General features: G+C 33.5%; 1 protein-coding gene across 1 annotated transcript in view; it reads right to left on the bottom strand.

The window, feature by feature from the left end:
• cpne7 (copine VII) overlaps positions 1–23,784 on the bottom strand; it is a 99,496-nt gene that overhangs the window by 41,153 nt on the left and 34,559 nt on the right. Inside the window, exons 5-9 of the mRNA XM_059356184.1 lie at positions 14,114–14,188; positions 2,581–2,664; positions 2,408–2,497; positions 481–579; positions 155–241 (exon numbers count right to left, since the gene is read on the bottom strand). Coding sequence (XP_059212167.1) covers positions 155–241; positions 481–579; positions 2,408–2,497; positions 2,581–2,664; positions 14,114–14,188 — 435 coding nt within the window. The remainder of the gene's footprint in view (positions 1–154; positions 242–480; positions 580–2,407; positions 2,498–2,580; positions 2,665–14,113; positions 14,189–23,784) is intronic.

The following is a 23,784-nucleotide window of genomic DNA, read 5'->3' as shown; positions in this document are numbered from 1 at the left end:
TTCAGTTAGTTATCGTTTTTGGAAAAACTCTGGTTTTTATTTTTATTTCAGTTATATATATATAAATATATATATATACATATATATATATATATATATATACTAAATGTAACATTAAACAGTGAGTGGTTCTCCTGGTTCTCCTGGTTCCTACCTTAAGGTCGCTGAGGATGACAACTCCTGAATTTTTATAGTTTCTCTTCTTCTGTTTGTATTTTGGATTCACACAATCCCACGTCACCTGAAACAAGAAGAAGAAGAGAGATAGGACAAATGTTTATATATACATACATATATATATATATATATATATATATATATATATATATATATATATATACATATATATATATATATATATACATATATATATATATATATATATATATATGTATATATACATATATTAATCTCTGTGGCATGTGTTTCCTGTGGGATGGATGTGAGCAGAGTAAAGTGTCTCTCCTCTCTCTCACTGACCTTATTTCCGCTGGATATTTTCTGCATGTCCCTGAACGTGGCGTAGAACTCTCCGATGAAGTCGTGTTTCCCTCTGGAGTCATAATCCCACACTAGACACTGAGACACACACACACACACACACACACACACACACACACACACACACACACACACACACACACACACACACACACTCTTTACTACACTTTATCTGCAAATACACTGTAAAAAGTATCTGTAGAAATTACAATAAAACTCGAATTAATTACCATAAATCAGGGAATAGAACAAAACGTTTGAAAAACATTGAAAACACACAGTTTTACTGTAAAAATATAAAATGTTTATGTAAAATTAATGGAGAAATACCATCTTCACTTAATTTGCACTAGGTTGTATAAAGTGTATTGTATATTGTTAAATGGCTTTTTCTATTAGATTGTTTATTTTTTATCTTAATCTAAAAGGGAAATAATTTTGTGTGCAATTTTTGTGGTCGGCTGTATCAAAGAAATTTCTAATCTGTATTGTCACAAGGACACATTTACCCTAAAAATAAAGGGACTTTTCAGTCTAATTTACAGTTTTTGCTGATATTTACATTTAAATTTACAGTAGAAAATCCACTCACTATATTTTTTACGGTGAAATTGCCCTGTTTGGCCCTGTTTGGCCCTGTTTGGTCCTGTTTGGCCCTGTTTGGCCCTGTTTGGCCCTGTTTGGTCCTGTTTGGCCCTGTTTGGCCCTGTTTGGTCCTGTTTGGTCCTGTTTGGCCCTGTTTGGCCCTGTTTGGTCCTGTTTGGTCCTGTTTGGTCCTGTTTGGTCCTGTTAGGCCCTGTTAGGCCCTGTTAGGCCCTGTTTGGTCCTGTTTGGCCCTGTTTGGTCCCTGTTTGGCCCTGTTTGGCCCTGTTTGGTCCTGTTTGGTCCTGTTTGGTCCTGTTTGTCCCTGTTTTCGGCCCTGTTAGGCCCTGTTTGTCCCTGTTTTCGGCCCTGTTAGCCCTGTTTGGCCCTGTTTGGCCCTGTTAGGCCCTGTTAGGCCCTGTTTGGCCCTGTTTGGTCCTGTTTGGTCCTGTTTGGTCCTGTTTGGCCCTGTTTTCGGCCCTGTTTGGTCCTGTTTGGCCCTGTTTGGTTCTGTTTGGTCCTGTTTGGCCCTGTTTGGCCCTGTTTGGTCCTGTTTGGCCCTGTTACATCCTGTTTGGCCCTGTTTGGTCCTGTTTGGTCCTGTTTGGCCCTGTTTGGTCCTGTTTGGCCCTGTTTGGTCCTGTTTGGCCCTGTTGGTCCTGTTTGGTCCTGTTTGGCCCTATTTGGTCTTGTTTGGCCCTGTTTGGTCCTGTTTGGTCCTGTTTGTCCCTGTTTTCGGCCCTGTTAGGCCCTGTTTGGCCCTGTTTGGCCCTGTTTGGCCCTGTTTGGTCCTGTTTGTCCCTGTTTTCGGCCCTGTTTGGCCCTGTTTGGTCCTGTTTGGCCCTGTTTGGCCCTGTTTGGCCCTGTTTGGTCCTGTTTGTCCCTGTTTTCGGCCCTGTTCGGCCCTGTTCGGCCCTGTTTGGCCCTGTTTGGTTCTGTTTGGTCCTGTTTGGCCCTGTTTGGCCCTGTTTGGTCCTGTTTGGTCCTGTTTGTCCCTGTTTTCGGCCCTGTTTGGTCCTGTTTGGCCCTGTTTGGCCCTGTTAGGCCCTGTTTGGCCCTGTTTTCGGCCCTGTTTGGCCCTGTTTGGTCCTGTTTGGCCCTGTTTGGCCCTGTTACGTCCTGTTTGGCCCTGTTTGGCCCTGTTACGTCCTGTTTGGTCCTGTTTGGTCCTGTTTGTCCCTGTTTTCGGCCCTGTTTGTCCCTGTTTGTCCCTGTTTGGTCCTGTTTGGTCCTGTTTGGCCCTGTTACGTCCTGTTTGGTCCTGTTTGGCCCTGTTTGGCCCTGTTTGGCCCAGTTTGGCCCTGTTACGTCCTGCTGATGTTACCTTGAGCTTGCGCTCCTCGTCACAGCTGCAGAGAGAGATGAGAGAGACCTTGAAGGGCTCCCAGACAGGGTTCAGGTTGTTCTTGATCACCTGTAGAGCAGAAACACAACACGTTTACAGGTGAACCGTCAGAGAACAGCTGATCCACCTGAAGAGGAACCAGGAGGATCTACCTCGGTTCTGTGAACCAGCTGCTCCGTTTCATCGTCGTTGATCCGGTAGATCTCCAGAAACGGATCTGACTTACTGAAGAGATCCTGCAGAGAAAAAACACACAACAGGATTAAAACTACTGACTTCATCAGTCTGACTCCTGAAATCACACTTTCATACAGTTTTATGTTACTTTTCCTACATTAACAAATCACATTACAGTGCTTAATCAAAGCATGAAGTCCTTACTGAGGTTTTAGTTTTATTTATTTGCACAGTTATAATAACATAAAATGACAAAGATAACATATAATGTAAAGTTCAGGGAGAGGCAGAAACCCAGATGAGCTTATTTATTTAAAGCCTCCACCTGAAATGTCATAGTTATAACAACGTAATAAACTGATAATAGAAAAAACATACGAATAACATCAACAAGTTATAATGACAATAACAAAAACAATAAAAAAACAAATATGAGATGAGATGAGATTCAACTTTATTGTCAAGTAGGCCTTTTTCAGGGAACAAGAAATGGGTTAACAACTTAACTCTATGGAGTCTTGGGCTATTTTGTCCATTTTTGAATTCTTTTCATGTCTTTTTTTGTCATTTTGTGTCTTTTTTTGGTCATTTTGTGTCTTTTTTAGTCCTTTAGTCCAACATAAAATGTGATTTTGAATTTTTTTTTTACTTTCAAAACACTATCATGCTCAATAAAGAATTTTGAATGTTGCAAATGTGCATTAATTTCAGAGTACACTGAGACATTAAACTGCGTAATTTTCAATTCAATTCTGGAAAAGTTGGTGTGTTCTAAAACTTTTGACCAGTAGTGTATATATATGTATATATGTACAGGACTTTAAACGTTAGAAAGTCTAATATTGAAGTATTTCTTCTGGTAACATCAGGTCAGATTTCTTCCTGAAATCACTTCAAGTCAAATGAGGAGAAATCAGGAAGTCTCGCTGAGATCAATTTATTTTTTATATATGATCAAGATCTATTTAACGAGAACAAATGAAACATAAATCATATTTAACACCGAGGCCAACGAGTCAAATATTATCAACATGTGATGAACTTCAAACAGGCAAAATCACAGAAAAGCTTCTCCTCCGAAATCATTTGTTTGCAGTTTTTCAATATGCATCTTAATGTGGGTTGTTATTTTATATAAATGCTGTTGACAGTGATTTATCTTTTTCTTTATCTTTGTCATTTTGTGTCTTTTTGTGTCTTTATTTAATCATTTTTTGTCTTTTTTTGTCATTTTGTGTCTTTTTTCAGTCATTTTGTGTCTTTTGTTGTGTCTTTGTTAATTATTTTGTGTCTTTTTTTGGTCATTTTGTGTCTTTTTTGGTCATTTTGTGTCTTTTTGTATCTTTATTTAGTCATTTTTTGTCTTTTGTTGTGCTTTTTTAATTATTTTGTGCCCTTTTTTAGTCTTTTTGTGTCTTTTTTTTTGGTCATTTTGTCTCTTTTTTGGTCATTTTGTGTCTTTTTGTGTCTTTATTTAGTCATTTTTTGTCTTTTGTTGTGTCCTTTTTAAGTATTTTGTGGCTTTTTTCAGTCATTTTGTGTCGTTTGTGTCTTTATTTTGGCCATTTTGTGTCTTTTGTTGTGTCTTTGTTAATTATTTTGTTAATGTCTTTTTTTGGTCATTTTATGTCTTTTTTGGTCATTTTGTGTATTTTTTCAGTCATTTTGTGTCTTTTGTGTCTTTATTTTGGTCACTTCGTGTCTTTTTTGGTCATTTTGTGGCTTAAAAATAAACATAAAATGTGATTTTGAATCTTTTTATCAAGATCTATTTAACGAGAACAAATGAAACATAAATCATATTTAACACCGAGGCCAACGAGTCAAATATTAACATGTGATGAACTTCAAACAGGCAAAATTACAGAAAAGCTTCACTGCCAAATGATTTGTTTGCAGTTTTTCAATATGCATCTTAATGTGGGTTGTTTTTTATATAAATGCTGATGACAGTGATTTATCTCTGCTGATTGCAGTCGGAGGTAATTATGTCTGTGATTAAAGGTCACAGCATCAGATCTACAGCTCAGCATGGCGCTCTTTACAGGAAAAGAGGGCAAAGATTGAGAAAACCAGCAGATTGACAATATTTCTCCAGCTCCTAACTGCTGCCGTTCCCCAGTTATTACGTTTTCCATTCAATCACTGACCTTTTTCTGCAGCTAAATGCTTTAATGATCTGATATTTCCTCCCTCGCAGCCTCCATCCCTCTGCTGAAAAATCTTTATTGCTTCCTTCAACCAATATCTGAAGCCCACTAGCAGGGAATTTAAACTTTTCTCTTTTTTTTACACTCCATTACTCCACATGAGCAACATCTGAAATATCCACTGAGAACTTATTAACATCATGAATTCACGTTAACTCAGTTTGAGAAACAGATTCTGGTTATTTACAGAAACATTAACTCTATAAAGTCTGACTCCTTCCATTATTCTGCCTGTATTCACCTTAAAACATGTTTAAATACCATGTTGGTATATTTTTCACCTATATGACCTGATAATAATAATAATAGATTTTTTATTCTGACTTACTGGATCAACATTTAGAACCAAAAAGAAACAAAGAAAAACCAACATAAATGTGATCTTGTGATTGTGTTTTATTCTAGTGGGGCTATATTTGGGACTTTAATTTTAGTCATTTTGTGTCTTTTTTTTGGTCATTTTGTGTCTTTTTTTGGTCACTTTGTGTCTTTTTTTGGTCACTTTGTGTCTTTTTGTGTCTTTTTTGGTCATTTTGTGTCTTTTTAAATTATTTTGTGTCTTTTTTTGGTCATTTTGTCTCTTTTTTGTGTCTTTTTCTGGTCATTTTGTGTCTTTTTGTGTCTTTATTTAGTCATTTTTTTGTCTTTTTTTGTCATTTTGTGTCTTTTTTCAGTCATTTTGTGTCTTTTGTGTCTATATTTTGGTCATTTTGTGTATTTTTTCAGTCATTTTGTGTCTTTTGTGTCTATATTTTGGTCATTTTGTGTCTTTATTTAATCATTTTTTGTCTTTTTTGTCATTTTGTGTCTTTTCTCAGTCATTTTGTGTCTTTTGTGTCTTTATTTTGGCCATTTTGTGTCTTTCGTTGTGTCTTTGTTAATTATTTTGTGTCTTTTTTTGGTCATTTTGTGTCTGTTTTTGGTCATTTTGTGTATTTTTTCAGTCATTTTGTGTCTTCTGTGTCTTTATTGGTCATTTTGTGTCTTTTGTTGTGTCTTTTTTAATTATTTTGTGTCTTTTTTGGTCATTTATTTTCTTTTTTTAGTCTTTTTGTGTCTTTTTTTGGTCATTTTCTCTCTTTTTTGTGTCTTTTTGTGTCTTTTTTGTCATTTTGTGTCTTTTTTCAGTCATTTTGTGTCTTTAGTGTCTTTATTTTGGCCATTTTGTGTCTGTTGTTGTGTCTTTGTTCATTATTTTGTGTCTTTTTTTGGTAATTTTGTGTCTTTTTTGGTAATTTTGTGTATTTTTTCAGTCATTTTGTGTCTTTTGTGTCTATATTTTGGTCATTTTGTGTCTTTATTTTGGTAATTTTGTGTCATTTTTAGTCCTTTAGTCCAACATAAAATGTGATTTTGAATCTTTTTTTTAACTTTCAAAACACTATCATGCTCAATAAAGAATTGTAAATGTGTCAAATGTGACCAAAGGAGTCAAATCTACCATATAAGAGGGTTCCATCCAGTTCTATCATTTGATACTAAATCTATTTGAGCTTGTCTCCAGTTTTACTTGGTATATCATCATCAAACTGAAACTGGCCTCATGGAGTTTACAGCCAGAACTTTAGAGGTAAATGTACAGTAGGGCTCCACGCTGCTTTGTTTTCAGATTCTGCATCTTTTATTATTATTTTGTTATTTACGGTCGCCTTAAATCATCATCGCCTGAGTCTCAAGTAGAGGCGTCTGAGAGCAACGCTGATTATTTAGGTCAATTGATTCTTCAGGGAGGAAAACAAACGATTACTGTGTGTGTGTGTGTGTGTGTGTGTGTGTGTGTGTGTGTGCAGAATGAGACACTTAATGCTGCGTTTCCCGCCACATTAGCCAGATACAGCTTCTCCTCCTGAGGGACGGCAGCCATGGCATCCTCTCTGTGTTGCCATGGCGACCGCTAGCCAGTGGCATCAGCAGCACGGACGCAGATGTCAGAAACTGAACGGTGTTGCCGTCGGTAACGGCGGTGAAACGTCTCGTTGTTGATCTGGAGGTCGAGGTTGCCGACAAGCAGCTAATTAGAGCAGAACGATTTTGTGTCTTTTTTTAGTCATTTTGTGTCTTTCTTTTAGACATTTTCTGTCTTTTTTTGTTATTTTGTGTCTTTCTTTTAGACATTTTCTGTCTTTTTTTGTTATTTTGTGTCTTTTTTTAGTCATTTTGTGTCTTCCTTTTAGACATTTTGTGTCTTTTTTTGTTATTTTGTGTCTTTTTTAGTCATTTTGTGTCTTATTTTAGTCATTTTGTGTCTTTCTTTTGGACATTTTCTGTCTTTTTTTGTTATTTTGTGTCTTTTTTAGTCATTTTGTGTCTTTTTTTAGTCATTTTGTGTCTTTCTTTTAGATATTTTCTGTCTTTTTTTGTTATTTTGTGTCTTTTTTAGTCATTTTGTGTCTTTCTTTTAGACATTTTGTGTCTTTTTTTGTTATTTTGTGTCTTTCTTTTAGACATTTTCTGTCTTTTTTTGTTATTTTGTGTCTTTTTTAGTCATTTTGTGTCTTTCTTTTAGACATTTTCTGTCTTTTTTTTGTTATTTTGTGTCTTTTTTAGTCATTTTGTGTCTTATTTTAGTCATTTTGTGTCTTTCTTTTAGACATTTTCTGTCTTTTTTTGTTATTTTGTGTCTTTTTTAGTCATTTTGTGTCTTATTTTAGTCATTTTGTGTCTTTCTTTTAGACATTTTCTGTCTTTTTTTGTTATTTTGTGTCTTATTTTAGTCTTTTTTTAGTCATTTGTTAGTCTTTTTGTGTCTTTTTTTAGTCATTTTGTGTCTTTTTTAGTCTTTTTGTGCCTTTTTTTGTCATTTTGTGCCTTTTTTTAGTCATTTTGTGTCTTTTTTGGTCAGTTTATGTCTTTTTTTTTGTCATTTTGTGTCTTATTGTAGTCATTTGTGTCTTTTTTGGTCATTTTGTGCCTCTAACTAACCGCTAGCCAGTGGCATCAGCAGCACGGACGCAGATGTCAGAAACTGAACGGTAACGGTGGTGAAACGTCTCGTTGTTGATCTGGAGGTCGAGGTTGCCGACAAGCAGCTAATTAGAGGCAGTTTGCTGCTTCGCTCGTCGTCGGGGAGATAAATTATTACAACCAAACAACATCTAACTGACAGATTAGTGGCAGACTATCTGCACTGTGAGGATCAGGAGCGTATAAAACACCTCAGAGCTGATAAAATCTAATTATCATGCAAACATAATCATGTAAACAGGTTTTTTTGTTGCATGAGATTAAAACGTTCCTCTGTGTGACCTGATGACAGCAACATTTATTGTTTACATGCATTAATTAAAGCTGCACTATTCAAGGTGTTATAGTAATAATAGATTAATAAATCAAGAATAGTGTTCCTAAAGCTTACACACAGATGTTCAAGGTTCAAGGTTTTTTTATTTGCCATTTGTGAACAGACTACAGTCCAAACACAGGGATTTACACACTTAAATAAGGAGAATAAATATAAAATATAAAAATATAAAGATATAAAAGGGTATCAGCTCAAAATATGGACGTTACATATACAACATTATGGAGGTAGTCTAATAATAAGAAAAATATAAATATATAAAATATGAATTTTCTTGCTGACAGACACTCTTTAATGTTTTTTTTTTGTTGCATTTTTACTTTATTAGTATCTATAATAAATCTGAAAGGGGGAAATAACAGATCATGAAAGGATAAAAAGCTTCTAGAAGGATTTTTCTTTACATTAATATAAATGTATAAAGATCTTTGTGGTCTTTTTGTTGTTCAGACCAACAATAAAACAGATTTTTAACTTCATGGTGAATCAAAAGATGTATAAAATATAAGAAATATATATATATATATATATATATATATATATATACATATATATTATTATATATATAAATAAATATATATATATTATATATATATATATTTTGTCTTTTCTTAGTCATTTTGTGTCTTTTTTAGTCATTTTGTTTCTTTTTTAATCATTTTGTGCCTTTTTTAGACTTTTTTTAATCATTTTGTGCCTTTTTTAGTCTTTTTTAGACTTTTTTGGTCATTTTGTGTCATATTTTAGTCATTTTTTGTCTTTTTTAGTAATTTCATGTCTTTTTGTGTGTTATTTTAGTCATTTGGGCTCAAAATGTTCATCCAGTAACTCAAAGTGGAAAAAACAATTATCAGCTCATAAAGGTTCAGAAATTTTGTTGAAAAACCTGATACCAACACCACAGCATGGTGAAGATTTTGTAAGTGGCAGAATGAAAAATATTCAATTCAAATATAAAACAGCCGAAGACTCTAAAGGGTTAAGTTGCTCCCAAACTTTCAGCCTGTAGCGTTTGTAGTGTTTGTAATTTAAACATGGAGCCTGGAGGAGATGATCACACAGAGAAACCTGCAGACAGAAGCTCTCACAACCAAACTCAAAGAGTGTTTTGGTGATTTATTGTGAAGTTGTGTTTGCACACAGACACACACTCTATCATTTCCTCTACACTGCTGTTAGATATCTGGCACCAGAGCCACAACCTGCTCCAAACACGCTGCTGAAAGCTTTGTTCAGAGGGAAAACATCAACTTTAGAGCCTCAGTGGTTCATGATTACACAGCATCACTGCTCCATGATGAGCCACAGAAACAATCACAGCAGTTAAACAAAGACAGAGCTCCATATAATACATCACTACTGATAAAAGGTGTTTAAAACCAGATCAAACAGTAAATCTAAAGGTCTAAAACCAGATCAAACAGTAAATCTAAAGGTCTAAAACCAGATCAAACAGTAAATCTAAAGGTCTAAAACCAGATCAAACAGTAAATCTAAAGGTCTAAAACCAGATCAAACAGTAAATCTAAAGGTCTAAAACCAGATCAAACAGTAAATCTAAAGGTCTAAAACCAGATCAAACAGTAAATCTAAAGGTCTAAAACCAGATCAAACAGTAAATCTAAAGGTCTAAAACCAGATCAAACAGTAAATCTAAAGGTCTAAAACCAGATCAAACAGTAAATCTAAAGGTCTAAAACCAGATCAAACAGTAAATCTAAAGGTCTAAAACCAGATCAAACAGTAAATCTAAAGGTCTAAAACCAGATCAAACAGTAAATCTAAAGGTCTAAAACCAGATCAAACAGTAAATCTAAAGGTCTAAAACCAGATCAAACAGTAAATCTAAAGGTCTAAAACCAGATCAAACAGTAAATCTAAAGGTCTAAAACCAGATCAAACAGTAAATCTAAAGGTCTAAAACCAGATCAAACAGTAAATCTAAAGGTCTAAAACCAGATCAAACAGTAAATCTGAGGGAAATGATCTTGCTGCATGGACAGATAATTTACCTTGACAAGATGTATTATATTAAGATTATTAAATCTAGAAATAAGCATGTTGAACACTTTAAATAAGAAATGAACTCTTAAAACAACATAAAACCAGAATAAAACCACATGAAACCAGAATAAAACAACATAAAACCAGAATAAAACCACATGAAACCAGAATAAAACCAGTTAAAACGAGAATAAAACCAGATCAAACAGTAAATCTGAGGGAAATGATCTTGCTGCATGGACAGATAATTTACCTTGACAAGATTTATTACATTAAGATTATTAAATCTAGAAATAAACATGTTGAATCGTACGCTTAAAATAATAAATGAACTCTTAAACCAGATAAAGTAAAGCTGCCAGCAGTGATGAACTGGCCCGAGCAGAGTGACCTGATGATTATTTGGTTCTTACCAAGATAAAAAAAACTTTTAGATTTAGAAGTGTTAGATCATTTATCTGGTTTTACAGGAGAGGAGACAAGGAGACAGGAGAGGAGACAGGAGAGGACACAAGGAGACAGGAGAGGAGAGAAGGAGACAGGAGAGGACACAAGAAGACAGGAGAGGACACAAGGACACACTGGAGAGGAGACAAGGAGACAGGAGAGAAGACAAGGAGACAGGAGAGGAGACAAGGAGATAGGAGAGGACACACAGGAGAGGAGACAATGACACACTGGAGAGGAGACAAGGAGACAAGGAGACAGGAGAGGAGATAGGAGATATAGGAGGACACAAAGACACACAGGAGGAGACAAGGAGACAGGAGAGGAGATAAGGAGACAGGAGAGGACATAAGGAGATATAGGAGGACACAAAGACACACAGGAGAGGAGACAAGGAGACAGGAGAGGACACACAGGAGAGGAGACAAGGAGACAGGAGAGGACACTAGGAGACAGGAGAGGAGATAAGGAGACAGGAGTGGAGACAAGGAGACAGGAGAGGGCACAAGGAGACACAGGAGAGGAGACAAGGAGACAAGGAGACAGGAGAGGACACAAGGAGACAGGAGAGGAGACAAGGAGACAGGAGAGGACACAAGGAAACAGGAGAGGACACAAGGAGACAGGAGAGGGCACAAGGAGACACAGGAGAGGAAACAAGGAAACAGGAGAGAAGATAGGAGACTGAAGAGGACACAAGGAGACAGGAGAGGAGATAAGGCGACAGGAGGGGAGACAAGGAGACAGGAGAGGACACAAGGAAACAGGAGAGGAGACGAGGAGACAAGGAGACAGGAGAGGGCACAAGGAGACACAGGAGAGGAGACAAGGAAACAGGAGAGAAGATAGGAGACTGAAGAGGACACAAGGACACAGAAGAAGAGACAAGGAGAGGACACAGGAGAGGAATGAAGGAGACAGGAGAGGAGACAGGGACACACAGGAGTGTCAGTTAATTTATTATTCCAAGTGTTCAACATGCTTATTTCTAGATTTAATAATCTTAATTTAATAAATCTTGTCAAGGTAAATTATCTGTCCATGCAGCAAGATCATTTCCCTCAGATTTACTGTTTGATCTGGTTTTTAAACACTCCTTTTTTTATCAGTGTGGTCCACTGGATATATAATGTAAATATAACATGCAGAGGAATATTTCCCTGTTGTAAAAGGAAACAGACTCTGGTTGAATCTCTCCGTCAGATTTAAAAGCGTCTATATGTGCGTCCACGCTGCAGAACATTTTAATTTCTCTTCCTGCAGCTGAATGAAGGTCAGCCTGCTGCTGGAACACGCAGCGGCTTCAGATCATCAGTTGTAACTGGACGAGAGCTCCCGCTGCCTTTTTGATTGAAATATGCCTTCAGCACAGTGAGACAGCAGGAGATCAGGAGCAGCTAAGGTCATGTTCTCAGACTTACAGGGACACGTGAGGATTCACGGTTTCACTCAGACTTTTAGGTTTCTGGAGTGTGAAACAAGACGACCAGTCATGTTTTTATGGGCTATTTAAGTCAGAAAACATCAGATTCAACGAGCTTTTTAGATACAGATACTACTTTTAGAGATTTTAGTATAAAGAGCGACAAAGTACACAAGAAGGATGTGTTGGAGGAAACGGTCAAACATGGGATTTTCAACCAAGAGATTGATTGTTTTCAGTTTGTTTTGTGTTTTTTGCTTTTGAGTTTATAGGTGTAGGCACCAAAACTACACAGTAAAACCCAGTGTTTCTTGTTTCTTATTATAAGTCATTTTTCCTTTTCAATACAACAAAGACGACCGGTCATGTTTTTATGGGCTGTTAGACCTTTTTCACAACACAATCACATGTTTTATTCAGGCGGCAACCTCCTGGTCTGAGCAGGAGGCAAACCAGGAAGTGCTTTAAGCTGCATTCTACCAAAAATTCCAGCAGGGGGCACTAAGTGTGGCTGCAAAAGCATTTCAGTCCATTCATTTCAGTGCAAAATGAGAAATCTTCTCACTGATTTATTCCCTCAGAAATGCTTTTTAGGACAACTCTGGTCTCAATCACTAGAAAAAAATCTTCTTCAAGACAGTCTGATGTTATATTAATAGTGTAAATATGATTAATGATTTCATGTGAAACTTGAAATTTGGCAAATAACTATTGCACCTTTTCATGTTAGAGGATCGTATCGATGATTTTCAAATAAAACCATAATAATGTGTATAACCCGGAGGCCAGTGACGCATTTCGACAAATTATGACAAAAAAGACAAAATTATGACAAAAAAAGACACAAAATTATGACAAAAAAGACACAGATTATGATAAAAAAGGACACAAATTATGACGAAAAAGACACAAATTGTGACAAAAAAGACACAAAATTACATTACATGAATATACTAAGTGCTGAGAGAATGAGAATGTATCTTTTCTATTTACTATTTATTATGCTTTTTTGATGAGTCCAGTACCTGAGTGCATTGAATTTCGTTGTATTTCTGTGCAATGACAAATAAAAATCTAATCTAATTCTAAATTATGACAAAAAAAGAAACAATTTATGACAAAAAAGACAAAAATTATGACAAAAAAGATACAAAATTATGACAAAAAAGAAAAAATTATGACAAAAATGACAAAATTATGACAAAAAGGACACACAGATGTGATGTCAAGCGTTAATATCATGTGTGTTTCTCTCTGTTACATGAATTTATGTGACGATTTTCAAACAAAACCATAATAATGTTTATAACATAGAGGCCAGTGATGCATTTTGACAAATTATGACAAAAAAGACAAAATTATGATAAAAAAGGACAGAAATTATGACAAAAAAGACAAATTATGACCAAAATGACAAAATTATGACAAAAAGGACACACAATTATGACAAAAGACACAGATTATGACAAAAAAGACAAAATTATGATAAAAAATGACACAAATTATGACAAAAAAGACACAAATTATGAAAAAAAATCACAAATTAAGACCAAAAAGACAAAATTATGATAAAAAAGACACAAATTATGACAAAATTATGACAAAAGACACAAATTCTCCCAAGAAAGACAAAATTATGATAAAAAAGACACAAAATTATTACAAAAGACACAAATTATGAAAAAAAACACAAATTAAGACCAAAAAGACAAAATTATGATAAAAAAGACACAAATTATGACAAAATTATGACAAAAGACACAAATTCTCCCAAGAAAGACAAAATTATGATAAAAAAGACACAAAATTATTACAAAAGACACAAATTATGACAAAAAAGACAAAATCATGATAAAAAAGGACACAAAGATGTGATGTCAAGTGTTATTATCATGTGTGTTTCTCTGTTACATGAAGTTATGTGATGATTTTCAAATAAAACCATAATAATGTTTATAACTCGGAGGCCAGTGACACGTTGTGAGTCTTTGTGAGTCTTTGTGAGTCTTTGTGAGTCTTTGTGAGTCTTTGTGCGTCTCAGCATGCTGATTATCAGGTGTTCCTGTCTGTGTGGAGCCACTAAAGCAGATCTAATGAACATGAAGCTGTTGGTGCTAACTCACCTTATCATCCAGCTTCTTGGCGCAGAAGGAGAGCTCCACGTAGCCGTTATTGCCAGAAATTTCCTCAGCGTGCACCTGAGAGGAAATCAGATTTATCAGTGATATTTTGTGCTTATGGGTTCATTATTCATAGTAAGAAATCACCACAGGATCTACATTTCAGGAAAGAGGGGAAAAAGCTCATAAAAGCCACTGTTGTGACTGGAATTGATACTCCACACCAGAAATATTTCTTCTTGACAAATGACATTTGGTTGCAGAGTAAGATTAAAGCCTCTGGAATATTAAGGTGAAGGTAATTATCTGCTTTACTTTGGTTTTTAGGTGAGTTTTTATTCATCATTTTCATTGGAAAAAGTAACTTTTCCTTCAGAAGTGGTAAGCAGTTAACAAAGTGAAGTGCACTGTTAAAAAATGTTTGTAGAAATTACAGTAAAACGTAGTCAAATTACATCAAAAATGACACAATTACCCTAAAAAAATGGGACCTTTCAGTCTAAATTACAGTTTTAGACACTTTTAATTACCGAAAATCAACGAATAGCACAAAACTTTTACATTTGCTGTCATAAACTGGAGAAAACATATAGTTTTGCTGTAAAAATATAACATTTTCATGTAAAATTAAAGGAGAAATACCATGATGTCACAAAGACACAGTTACCCTAAAAATAACAGGACCTTTCAGTCTAAATTACAGTTTTAGACACTTTTAATTACCGTAAATCAAGTAATAGAGCAAAACTTTAACTTTTACTGTAATAAACTGGAGAAAACATATCATTTTTTGCTGTAAAAATATAAAATCTTCATGTAAAATTGAAGGAGAAACAGCGTAATGTCACAAACACACAATTACCCTAAAAATAACGGGACCTTTCAGTCTAAATTACAGTTTTTGCTGATATTTACATTTAAATTTACAGTAGAAAACCCACTCAATGTATTTTTTACAGTGAAGTTCTGGCAAATAAAGCTGCCGGTATTTTACCGTAAATTAAACACATTATTTTTTACAGTGAAGTATATTATATTATGTATTTTACAGTGGAATAATGCATTTTTCAAAAAACAAAACTGTAAAAAAAATCCTGTTTTGTCTGATTTATACATTTACAGTGTTTCATTGTTACTGAAACTGAATTAACTCATTTATCATTTTACGTCTTTTACTGTCATGGTTTATCAGTTTTTCACTATAAAATCTAAAGACATTTTTTACAGTGTATCTTTTTAACAATTGACATTTGGTTGCAGAGTAAAACGGTGAAATTCATTAGCGAAAGCTAGCGGCTAATTGATGCTAGCGGCTAACTGATGCTAGCGGCTAGCGGCTAACTGATGCTAGCGGCTAACTGATGCTAGCGGCGCTGCTTGTTACAGCTACAAGAGTAGCCATTAGCGTATCAATGCTAACTCAAAATTGTGGTCGCAACATTAGCTGACATTTCATAGCAGCGTTACAATCGTGCCAATTCAGCACATTGCAAAGTTAGCAGAAGTAAGGATTAAAAGTTATTACAATGTTAAATTATAAGTTAGTACAACTTACAGTTGAGTTGACAAAAATCTGAATTCAGAGTTAAGCAAACTCAAAAACAAAACTTAAAATATTTAGTTTAATTGTCCAACTTAAAATTTTACCGAAGTTTGTTGCCTTGAAATTTTGAGTTCACCCAATTTTTCTTTTTTTTGCAGTGTGGCTGCCATTAAAACTCCCCCATTAGCTGTAAACTAATGGGCCCCGGCTGCTAAAAGCTTATTCTCTTATTATAATCAGGGTTCATACGGGGCTTTAAATCCTTAAAAATGCTTGAATTTAATTTATTTTCAAGGTTTGAAAAGTGCTGTTAGTGGATTTTGGATAAAGTGCTTGAAAATGCTTGAAATTCTTCCTGTATTTCTGGTGCAATCTAACTATATCCATCTATAGACTATAGATAATCACATGTTCAATGTAAAAAAAAAATACAAAATTGAATATTGAGATTAGCAAACTGTACTTTTGGTTGTTAAAAGTGTAAAACTTTGGTTTCGTTGTGAGTTTTTCTACATCATTTTCATTGGAAAAAGTAACTTTTTCCTTCAGAAGTGGTAAGCAGTGAACAAAGTGAAGTGGCTTTTATTTAACGCAGCTCCGGCGGCCATTAAAACTCCCCCATTAGCTGCAAACTAATGGGCCCCGGCTGCTAAAAGGTTATTGTCTCAACTGGAACATTCAACTTTTAATGGATGTAAAAGTTTCCACACAGAGTTCAGGGCAGCAGGAAAGTTTCCAGACAACTCTCTAAAATCTCCAAATTGCCGCTTTTAGTTTTGTTTGTTTGTTTGTTTGTTTGTGTTCACCTGTGTGTTAGTTAAATCAGCCGGCTGCTCAGCCTGCTGTCTGCTCATTCTCCCTTCCTCTGTTTGAAAATTGACAGAAACTTTACATCAAACTGCCAAAACAGGAGCTGCAGAGCAGGAAGAGACAAACTGTGACAGTAATGACTGGCAAAGTAGAAACCTGAACTTTTTATCAGACAGGTGGTCCTGACGGAGCAACAGGGACGTCTTTAGAGAAGCTGTGGGCAGAAAGTTTCTCTTCTCTCCCATTTCAGGTTTACACCTTTAGAGTGAGCACATTTTGACCCATTTTAACTTTTTGCCAAGCTCTGTTTAATAGGTTTAATCAATTGAATAATCAAATTATTATTATTATAATCAGGGTTCGTACAAGTGCTTGAAATCCTTGAACATGCTTGAATTTTAATGTTGTATTTTCAAGGATTTTTGGATAAAGTGATTGAAAATGCTTGAATTTCTTACTGTATTTCTCTTGAAATCTGACTATAGATAACCACATGTTCAATGAAAAAATATTAAATTGAATATTGAGATTATGAAACTGTGTGGTTGAGTGAAATTACCCCTTTTAGCATGTAAGAACTCATCTAAAACATGCAACTTACAGCCATTTTAAGGTCCTGGAAAAGCTGGAAAATGGACCTGGAAAGTCCTTAAAGTGCTTGAATTTGACCACTGAAAAACCTTGTATAATGTTTATTATTATAATTATTATTAGACATTTATGACCAGGACAACTCGACACACAGTGTTGGGATGCATCTCAAATTAATCTCAAGGTTCCAGCTTTTAGATGATGTTCACCACTTCTGTGTGGTATTTACTGTTGACCTGCTATCTCCCCCTAAAGATCCACTTCCCACAACCCCCAATTCTCTATAAAAGCAGGCAGAATGACAAAGGGGTTAAAGGTGAATATATAGTTTTTAAGGTTGAGTTCAGGATTAGTTTTAGACCATTAGACCACCCTTGATTTCTTCCATTTCTATGGTTTCCATGGTTTTCTAAAAATGATTTCTGTTATTATGAATAAAACCATGTTAAATGTCTAGATATCAGCTCTTAAATTAAACTCGTATCAGATATTTTTGTTGTTATCATTATATGTGTCCAAATAAATGTCCTTTTAGTTGTACCAGACATTAAAATGAACAAGAAATTGAAGAAAACTGGTCTTATAATTGTTTCCATGACTGTATGTCCTGACAGTCCCATTAAGAAAGTAAAGTACTATAGTATTCACACAAATGTGTAATGTTACCTGGTAATACTCATGTCATTTTGTGTGCATATACATTTTACTGCAAAAACCAACTGACAAAAAAATCTGAAATAAATAACTAGAATTAAGCAAATACATGCTTGAAACAAGTCAAATTATCAGCCAGTGCAGTAAGTAAATGTTTCTTTGTAAGAATTCTTTAAATAAGTAAAAATATCTAAACAGTGAAGTCTTAGAATAAATCCAAAAATACTTATTTCGAGCAATTGTGGCTTGAAAAGCCCGACTGTAGTAACATTAAAATAAGCCAGAAATACTTGAAACTAGCACTTTTTTTTCTCATTCCAGTATCTGTGGGTAGATACTGGTGATAGAAAATGATTTTGAAATATCATTTAAACTTCATGCAACTAAAACTCTCAACTGGAGCCAATATTTGAGGTAAAAACTCACCATATTCAACAGTTGAAGAGATTGAAAAGCATGAAAAAGCTCACAATGTCAATCCTAAAAACAAGTCTTTACACCAGACTGAAATCCCTGTGAAGAGGTTATTCACTCATTTAGTTACAAAAAGACTTCTTTAGGTTTTATTAATTATACAAGACAAAAAAGATTCATGTTTTTAAAATAAGCACATGAAGCTATGGTCAGTAGGTAAATTATACTCAAAACAAGATAATTAAGATACTATTGCTAGATAGAAGAAGAAAATACTTGGTGAGCTTCATGTTTTTTATAGTGTATGTATCTACATGAATGTGCAGACTGATAATAAAAAGTAAACTATGTTATAAAGTAAGTCACAGACATTAAAATGCGTCAGAGAGCCAGAAGACGTCGTCTCTCACAATAACAAAGAGACTAAAGTGTCTTTAGTTTTTCCTGCCTCATCAGATCAAACTACAGAGATCTGAGATGAGGTGACAGCAGCCCTCAGGTCACTTTAACACATAATGTTACCCACTCTGCTCATTCAGGGTTTATTAAACTAGTTCACTAATCAAAAGGTGGCTGCTTCCATCTCTGGGCCCTACAGACAAAAGAAAAAGTTTGACAGAAAAAGTCAAAATGAGAAGAAAAAAGTCAAAGTCACGAAAAAATAGTGAAAATAACGAGAAAAAAGTCAAAATAACAAGAAAGAAGTTGAAGTCACAAGAAAAAAGTCAAATTGAGAAAATAAATTTGAAGCCACAAAGAAAAAGTCAAAATAACAAGAGAGAACTCGAAATCACGAAAAAAATAGTCAAAATAACGAGAAAAAAGTCGAAGTCACAAGAAATATTTTAAATAAAGAGAAAAAAGTTAAAATGAGAATAAAAAGTCGAAATTATGAAAAAAGGTCAAAATACAGAGAAATTTGTCAAAATAACAAGAAAAAAGTTGAAGTGACAAGAAATAAGTGAAAATGAAAAAAAAAAAAGTCGAAATCATGACAAAAGGTGCAAATGACAAGAAAAAAAGTAATCTCATTTTGAATTATTTCTCGTGACTTTTTTATTCTCATTTTGATTTTTTTTCTCTCGTTATTTTGACTATTTTTTCGTGATTTCGACTTTTTCTGTCTTTTTCTCTTGACTTCAACTTTTTTGTTGTTATTTTGTCTATTTTTTGGCTTTGTTTCTATTTCCGTCACAAAAAAAAGTCAAAATAACGACAAAAAAGTCAAAATGAGAAAAAAAAAGTTGATGCAACGAAGAAAAAGTCAAAATAATAAAAAGCAGTCGGAGTCACGGGAAAAAAGTCAGAATGAAAAAAAAGTCGAAATCGTGAAAAAAGAAGAAAAATAGTCAAAATAACAAGAAAGAAGTTTAAGTCACAAGAAAAAAGTCAAAATCAGACGAAAAAAGTTGAAGTCAAGAGAAAAAAATGAAAATGAGAAGAAAAAAATATTCTCATTTTGAATTATTTCTCGTGACTCGTTGTGGCGACAGCTCTGTTGATGTGATCAGGTGTGATAATGTTCCATAAAGACCAAAGAGCTTCACTGTTTCTACTGTTTGACCATCTGTTTGTAAATTAATTTTAGGATTTTGTAGTAATTTATATAGAACCAAACATTATACTCTTTGTTTTTTGAAATATTAAGGATAAGTTTATTTGTTTTAATCCAGTTAGTGCTATATAAATGCAGAGAAATAATAATATAATATATAAATGCATTACATTTAGCATCTATGAGCTCTTATTTGAAGCACAGAGTGGGAGGAATCTGTTATGTTTCCATAACATCTGCAGGTGCTAATTTGACAAATTATATATGTGTATTTTATTTAATTAGTCTTTGTTGGTGTTTCTTATTTAATTTATTGCTTCCTATGGAACACCACATCAAGTGTTTCACTGTTTCACTGATTACAATGTTTTAATCACAGCAATGTTTTTAACGTGTTGTCAAGAGCTGTTTCTGACAGTCACATTATATTATTATATAATTATATTATATTGTTATAATAACAACAATAAAAAAAGATTAATATTATTATTATTATTATTTACGCCAGCAAGCAATTATCCTGCAAGCATCCTGGGCTTTCTTGAAAGGCGCTATATACATTTTAGTTATTTTTATTATTGTTATTATATTATTACTATTATTTTTATACATTATTATTATTATTATTATTATTATTATTATTATTATTATTATTATTATTATCATCATTATTATTATTATTACATTGTTTTTATATTTTTATATTATTACTATTATTATTATCATTATTATCATTATTATTATTGTTATTATTTTTATTATTATTATTGTTATTATTGTTATTATTTTTATTATTATATTATTATCATTATTATTATTTTTATTTTTATATTATTATTATTGTTATTATTTTTATATTATTATCATTATTATTTTTTATTATTATTACCAATATTTTTATATTATTATTACTTTTATTATTATTATCATTATTATTATTATTCTGTAATTGATGCATGACCCCAGACTAACTCATAGATTTCAGGGCTATGCATTCAAACTTTGTCTCCACCAAGAGCTAAAGAAATGCATTATTTGGATGAAACATTATATGCATATTATGTGCATATAGTCTGTGTTTGTGTGTGTTTCCTAACTCCTGTAATTTAATATTTCTTTAAACCAATCTGTGTCTCTGTCACATACATTCATAGTTGCATTCAAGTGCATTTTAAGAACATCCAGTGAACACAGAGTCTATTTATCATATATATCAGAGGAAACAGATGGTAGAATATTACCAAAGCAATAAATAATAAGAGTGTTTTAGTGTCAGAATGTGTGGGTAGCAACTCCATGTTAGATAAGGATTTAACATAATGACGCTGCTATGAATTCTCTTTATCTGCATAGATGTTTTTTTTAAAAAGCCTCATGTGTGACTTCTTAGTTATACTGAAGACCTTCAGAAGGTTTTTTGCTGTTCTGATTTAATTCTGGCAAGAGATTTAATGGTTTAAAAGTGACAAGTTGTCTTTATGTCACAGTAAAAGGATCCAGTTGATTTCTATTACTACCTGTCACAGGTTATCCACTCACATGGTTTCTCCTATCGCTGATATGCAGATGACACTCCGCTCTATCTGTCACTTCCTCCTGATGACACAATCAACACATCACCTCCAGGTGAAATTCTCAAAAACTGACCTGCTGGTCCTCCCTGCTAAACCCATAATACACCACCACATCAACATCTAAACTGGTGAAAAAAGACACAAAATGACCAAAAATAGATATAAAATGACTAAAAATGACACAAAATGACAAAAATAGATGTTACAATGATTTAAAAAGACACAAATTGACCCAAAATAGATGTAAAAATGTCTAAAAAAGACACAAAATGACCAAAATAGATGTTAAAATGACTAAAAAAGACACAAAATGACCAAAAACAGATGTAAAAATGACTGAAAAAGACACAAAACAACCAAAGATAGATGTAAAAATGACTAAAAAAGACACAAAATGACCAAAAATAGATGTAAAAATCACTAAAAAAAGACACAAAATGACCTAAATAGATGTTAAAATGACTAAAAAAGACACAAAATGACCAAAAATAGATGTAAAAATGACAAAAAAAGACAAAATAGATGTTAAAATGACTAAAAAAAGACACAAAATGACCAAAAACAGATGTAAAAATGACTAAAAAAGACACAAAATGACCAAAAATAGATGTAAAAATGACTAAAAAAAGACACAGAATTACCAAAAATTGATGTTAAAATGACTAAAAAAGACACAAATTGACCCAAAATAGATGTAAAAATGTCTAAAAAAGACACAAAACAACCAAAAATAGATGTAAAAATGATTTTTTTAAAAATGACACAAAACGACCAAAAATAGATGTAAAAATGTCTAAAAAAGACACAAAATGACCAAAAATAGATGTAAAAATGTCTAAAAAAGACACAAAATGACCAAAAATAGATGTAAAAATGTCTAAAAGACACAAAATGACCCAAAATAGATGTTACAATGACTAAAAAAGACACAAAACAACCAAAAATAGATGTAAAAATGATTTTTTTAAAAAGACACAAATTGACCCAAAATAGATGTAAAAATGTCTAAAAAAGACACAAAATGACCAACAATAGATGCAAAATGACCAAAAATAGATGTAAAAGTGACTAAAAATGACACTAAATGATTCATATACCTTTAAGAAATTGGTTGAAAACATTTAAAGATAAATATGCACTTTGTAAATGGTTAATAATTGGTCCATAAACCATCTATAAACATCACTTAGTTGGTTATTGTGAAAATAAAAAGGTGTGACCATTCTTTGCTGTTCTGATCTAATTCTGACAAGAGATTAAATGGTTTAAAAGTGACGAGTTTGTCTTTATCTCACAGTAAAAAGGATCCAGTTGGATTCTATTGCTACCTGTCAGTAAATATTGCAGGTTTTTATGAACTGAAGAGCTCTAGTATCGGCTACACGTCCACATCTTCCACTTTTCTGTGTTCCCGAACAGGTAAAAGGCGTCAGATTGAGCTCCTCGTGTGTTTTTCTCTGCTGGCTGGTTAACTGTGATGGAGGTTAATGAACCAGCAGCTCTTCTCTTCCACATCTCACACGTTTCTTATTCATGCATCATTTCCTCCTGCTTCCCTGTGTAGCGGCATGTAATAACAGGAACCATGCCACTAAAAAACATGGAGACAATATGTTGGTATATTTTTTCACCTATATGACCTGATAATAATAATAATAGATTTTTTATTCTGACTTACTGGATCAACATTTAGAACCAAAAAGAAACAAGGAAAAACCAACATAAATGTGATCTTGTGATTGTGTGTGATCCTGTCATCAACTCTGGTTTTTATTCTAGTGGGACTCTGTTTGATTTGGGTCTGGTGTGTTTAGAGGAACAATTTGGGTCATTTTGTGTCTTTTTTAGTCATTTTGTGTCTTTTTTTGGTAATTTTGTGTCTTTTTTTGGTCATTTTGTGTCTTTTTTAGTTATTTTGTGTCTTTTTTTGTCATTTTGTGTCTTTTTTTAGTCATTTTGTGTCTTTTTTTAGTCATTTTGTGTCTTTTTTTGTTATTTTGTGTCTTTTTTTGTAATTTTGTGTCTTTTTTTAGTCATTTTGTGTCTTTTTAGGTAATTTGTGTCGTTTTTTGGTCATTTTCTGTCTTTTTTTGTCATTTTGTGTCTTTTTTTAGTCATTTTGTGTCTTTTTAGGTAATTTGTGTCGTTTTTTGGTCATTTTGTGTCTTTTTTTGTCATTTTGTGTCTTTTTTAGTCATTTTGTGTCTTTTTTTGGTCATTTTGTGTCTTTTTGTGTCTTTTTTGGTCAATTTGTGTCTTTTTTAGTTATTTTGTGTCCTTTTTTTGCAGTGTGTATAGTATAAGTTGGACTCCAGGAAATGCAGTTAATGTGGATCCAAATAAAACAATAAACAACAATAAACAATGTAAAATAGGGTCCAAGTTGAAAAATACAGAAGTCTCCTTCAAATCTAAACATAAGCCTAATATATTATGAATTATGTCATCATTTAATGACAACAAAGTAACCCCAGGTGACCTGAATATCATGTTGAATGATGATTTAACCTTGTGGTCCTCCTGCCTCCCTGTG

Source organism: Centropristis striata, chromosome 2 (assembly GCF_030273125.1).
Source record: "Centropristis striata isolate RG_2023a ecotype Rhode Island chromosome 2, C.striata_1.0, whole genome shotgun sequence".
NCBI lineage: Eukaryota > Metazoa > Chordata > Actinopteri > Perciformes > Serranidae > Centropristis > Centropristis striata.
The sequence above is the reverse complement of the archived record's forward strand: the minus strand, read 5'-3'. Positions and strand labels throughout refer to the sequence as shown.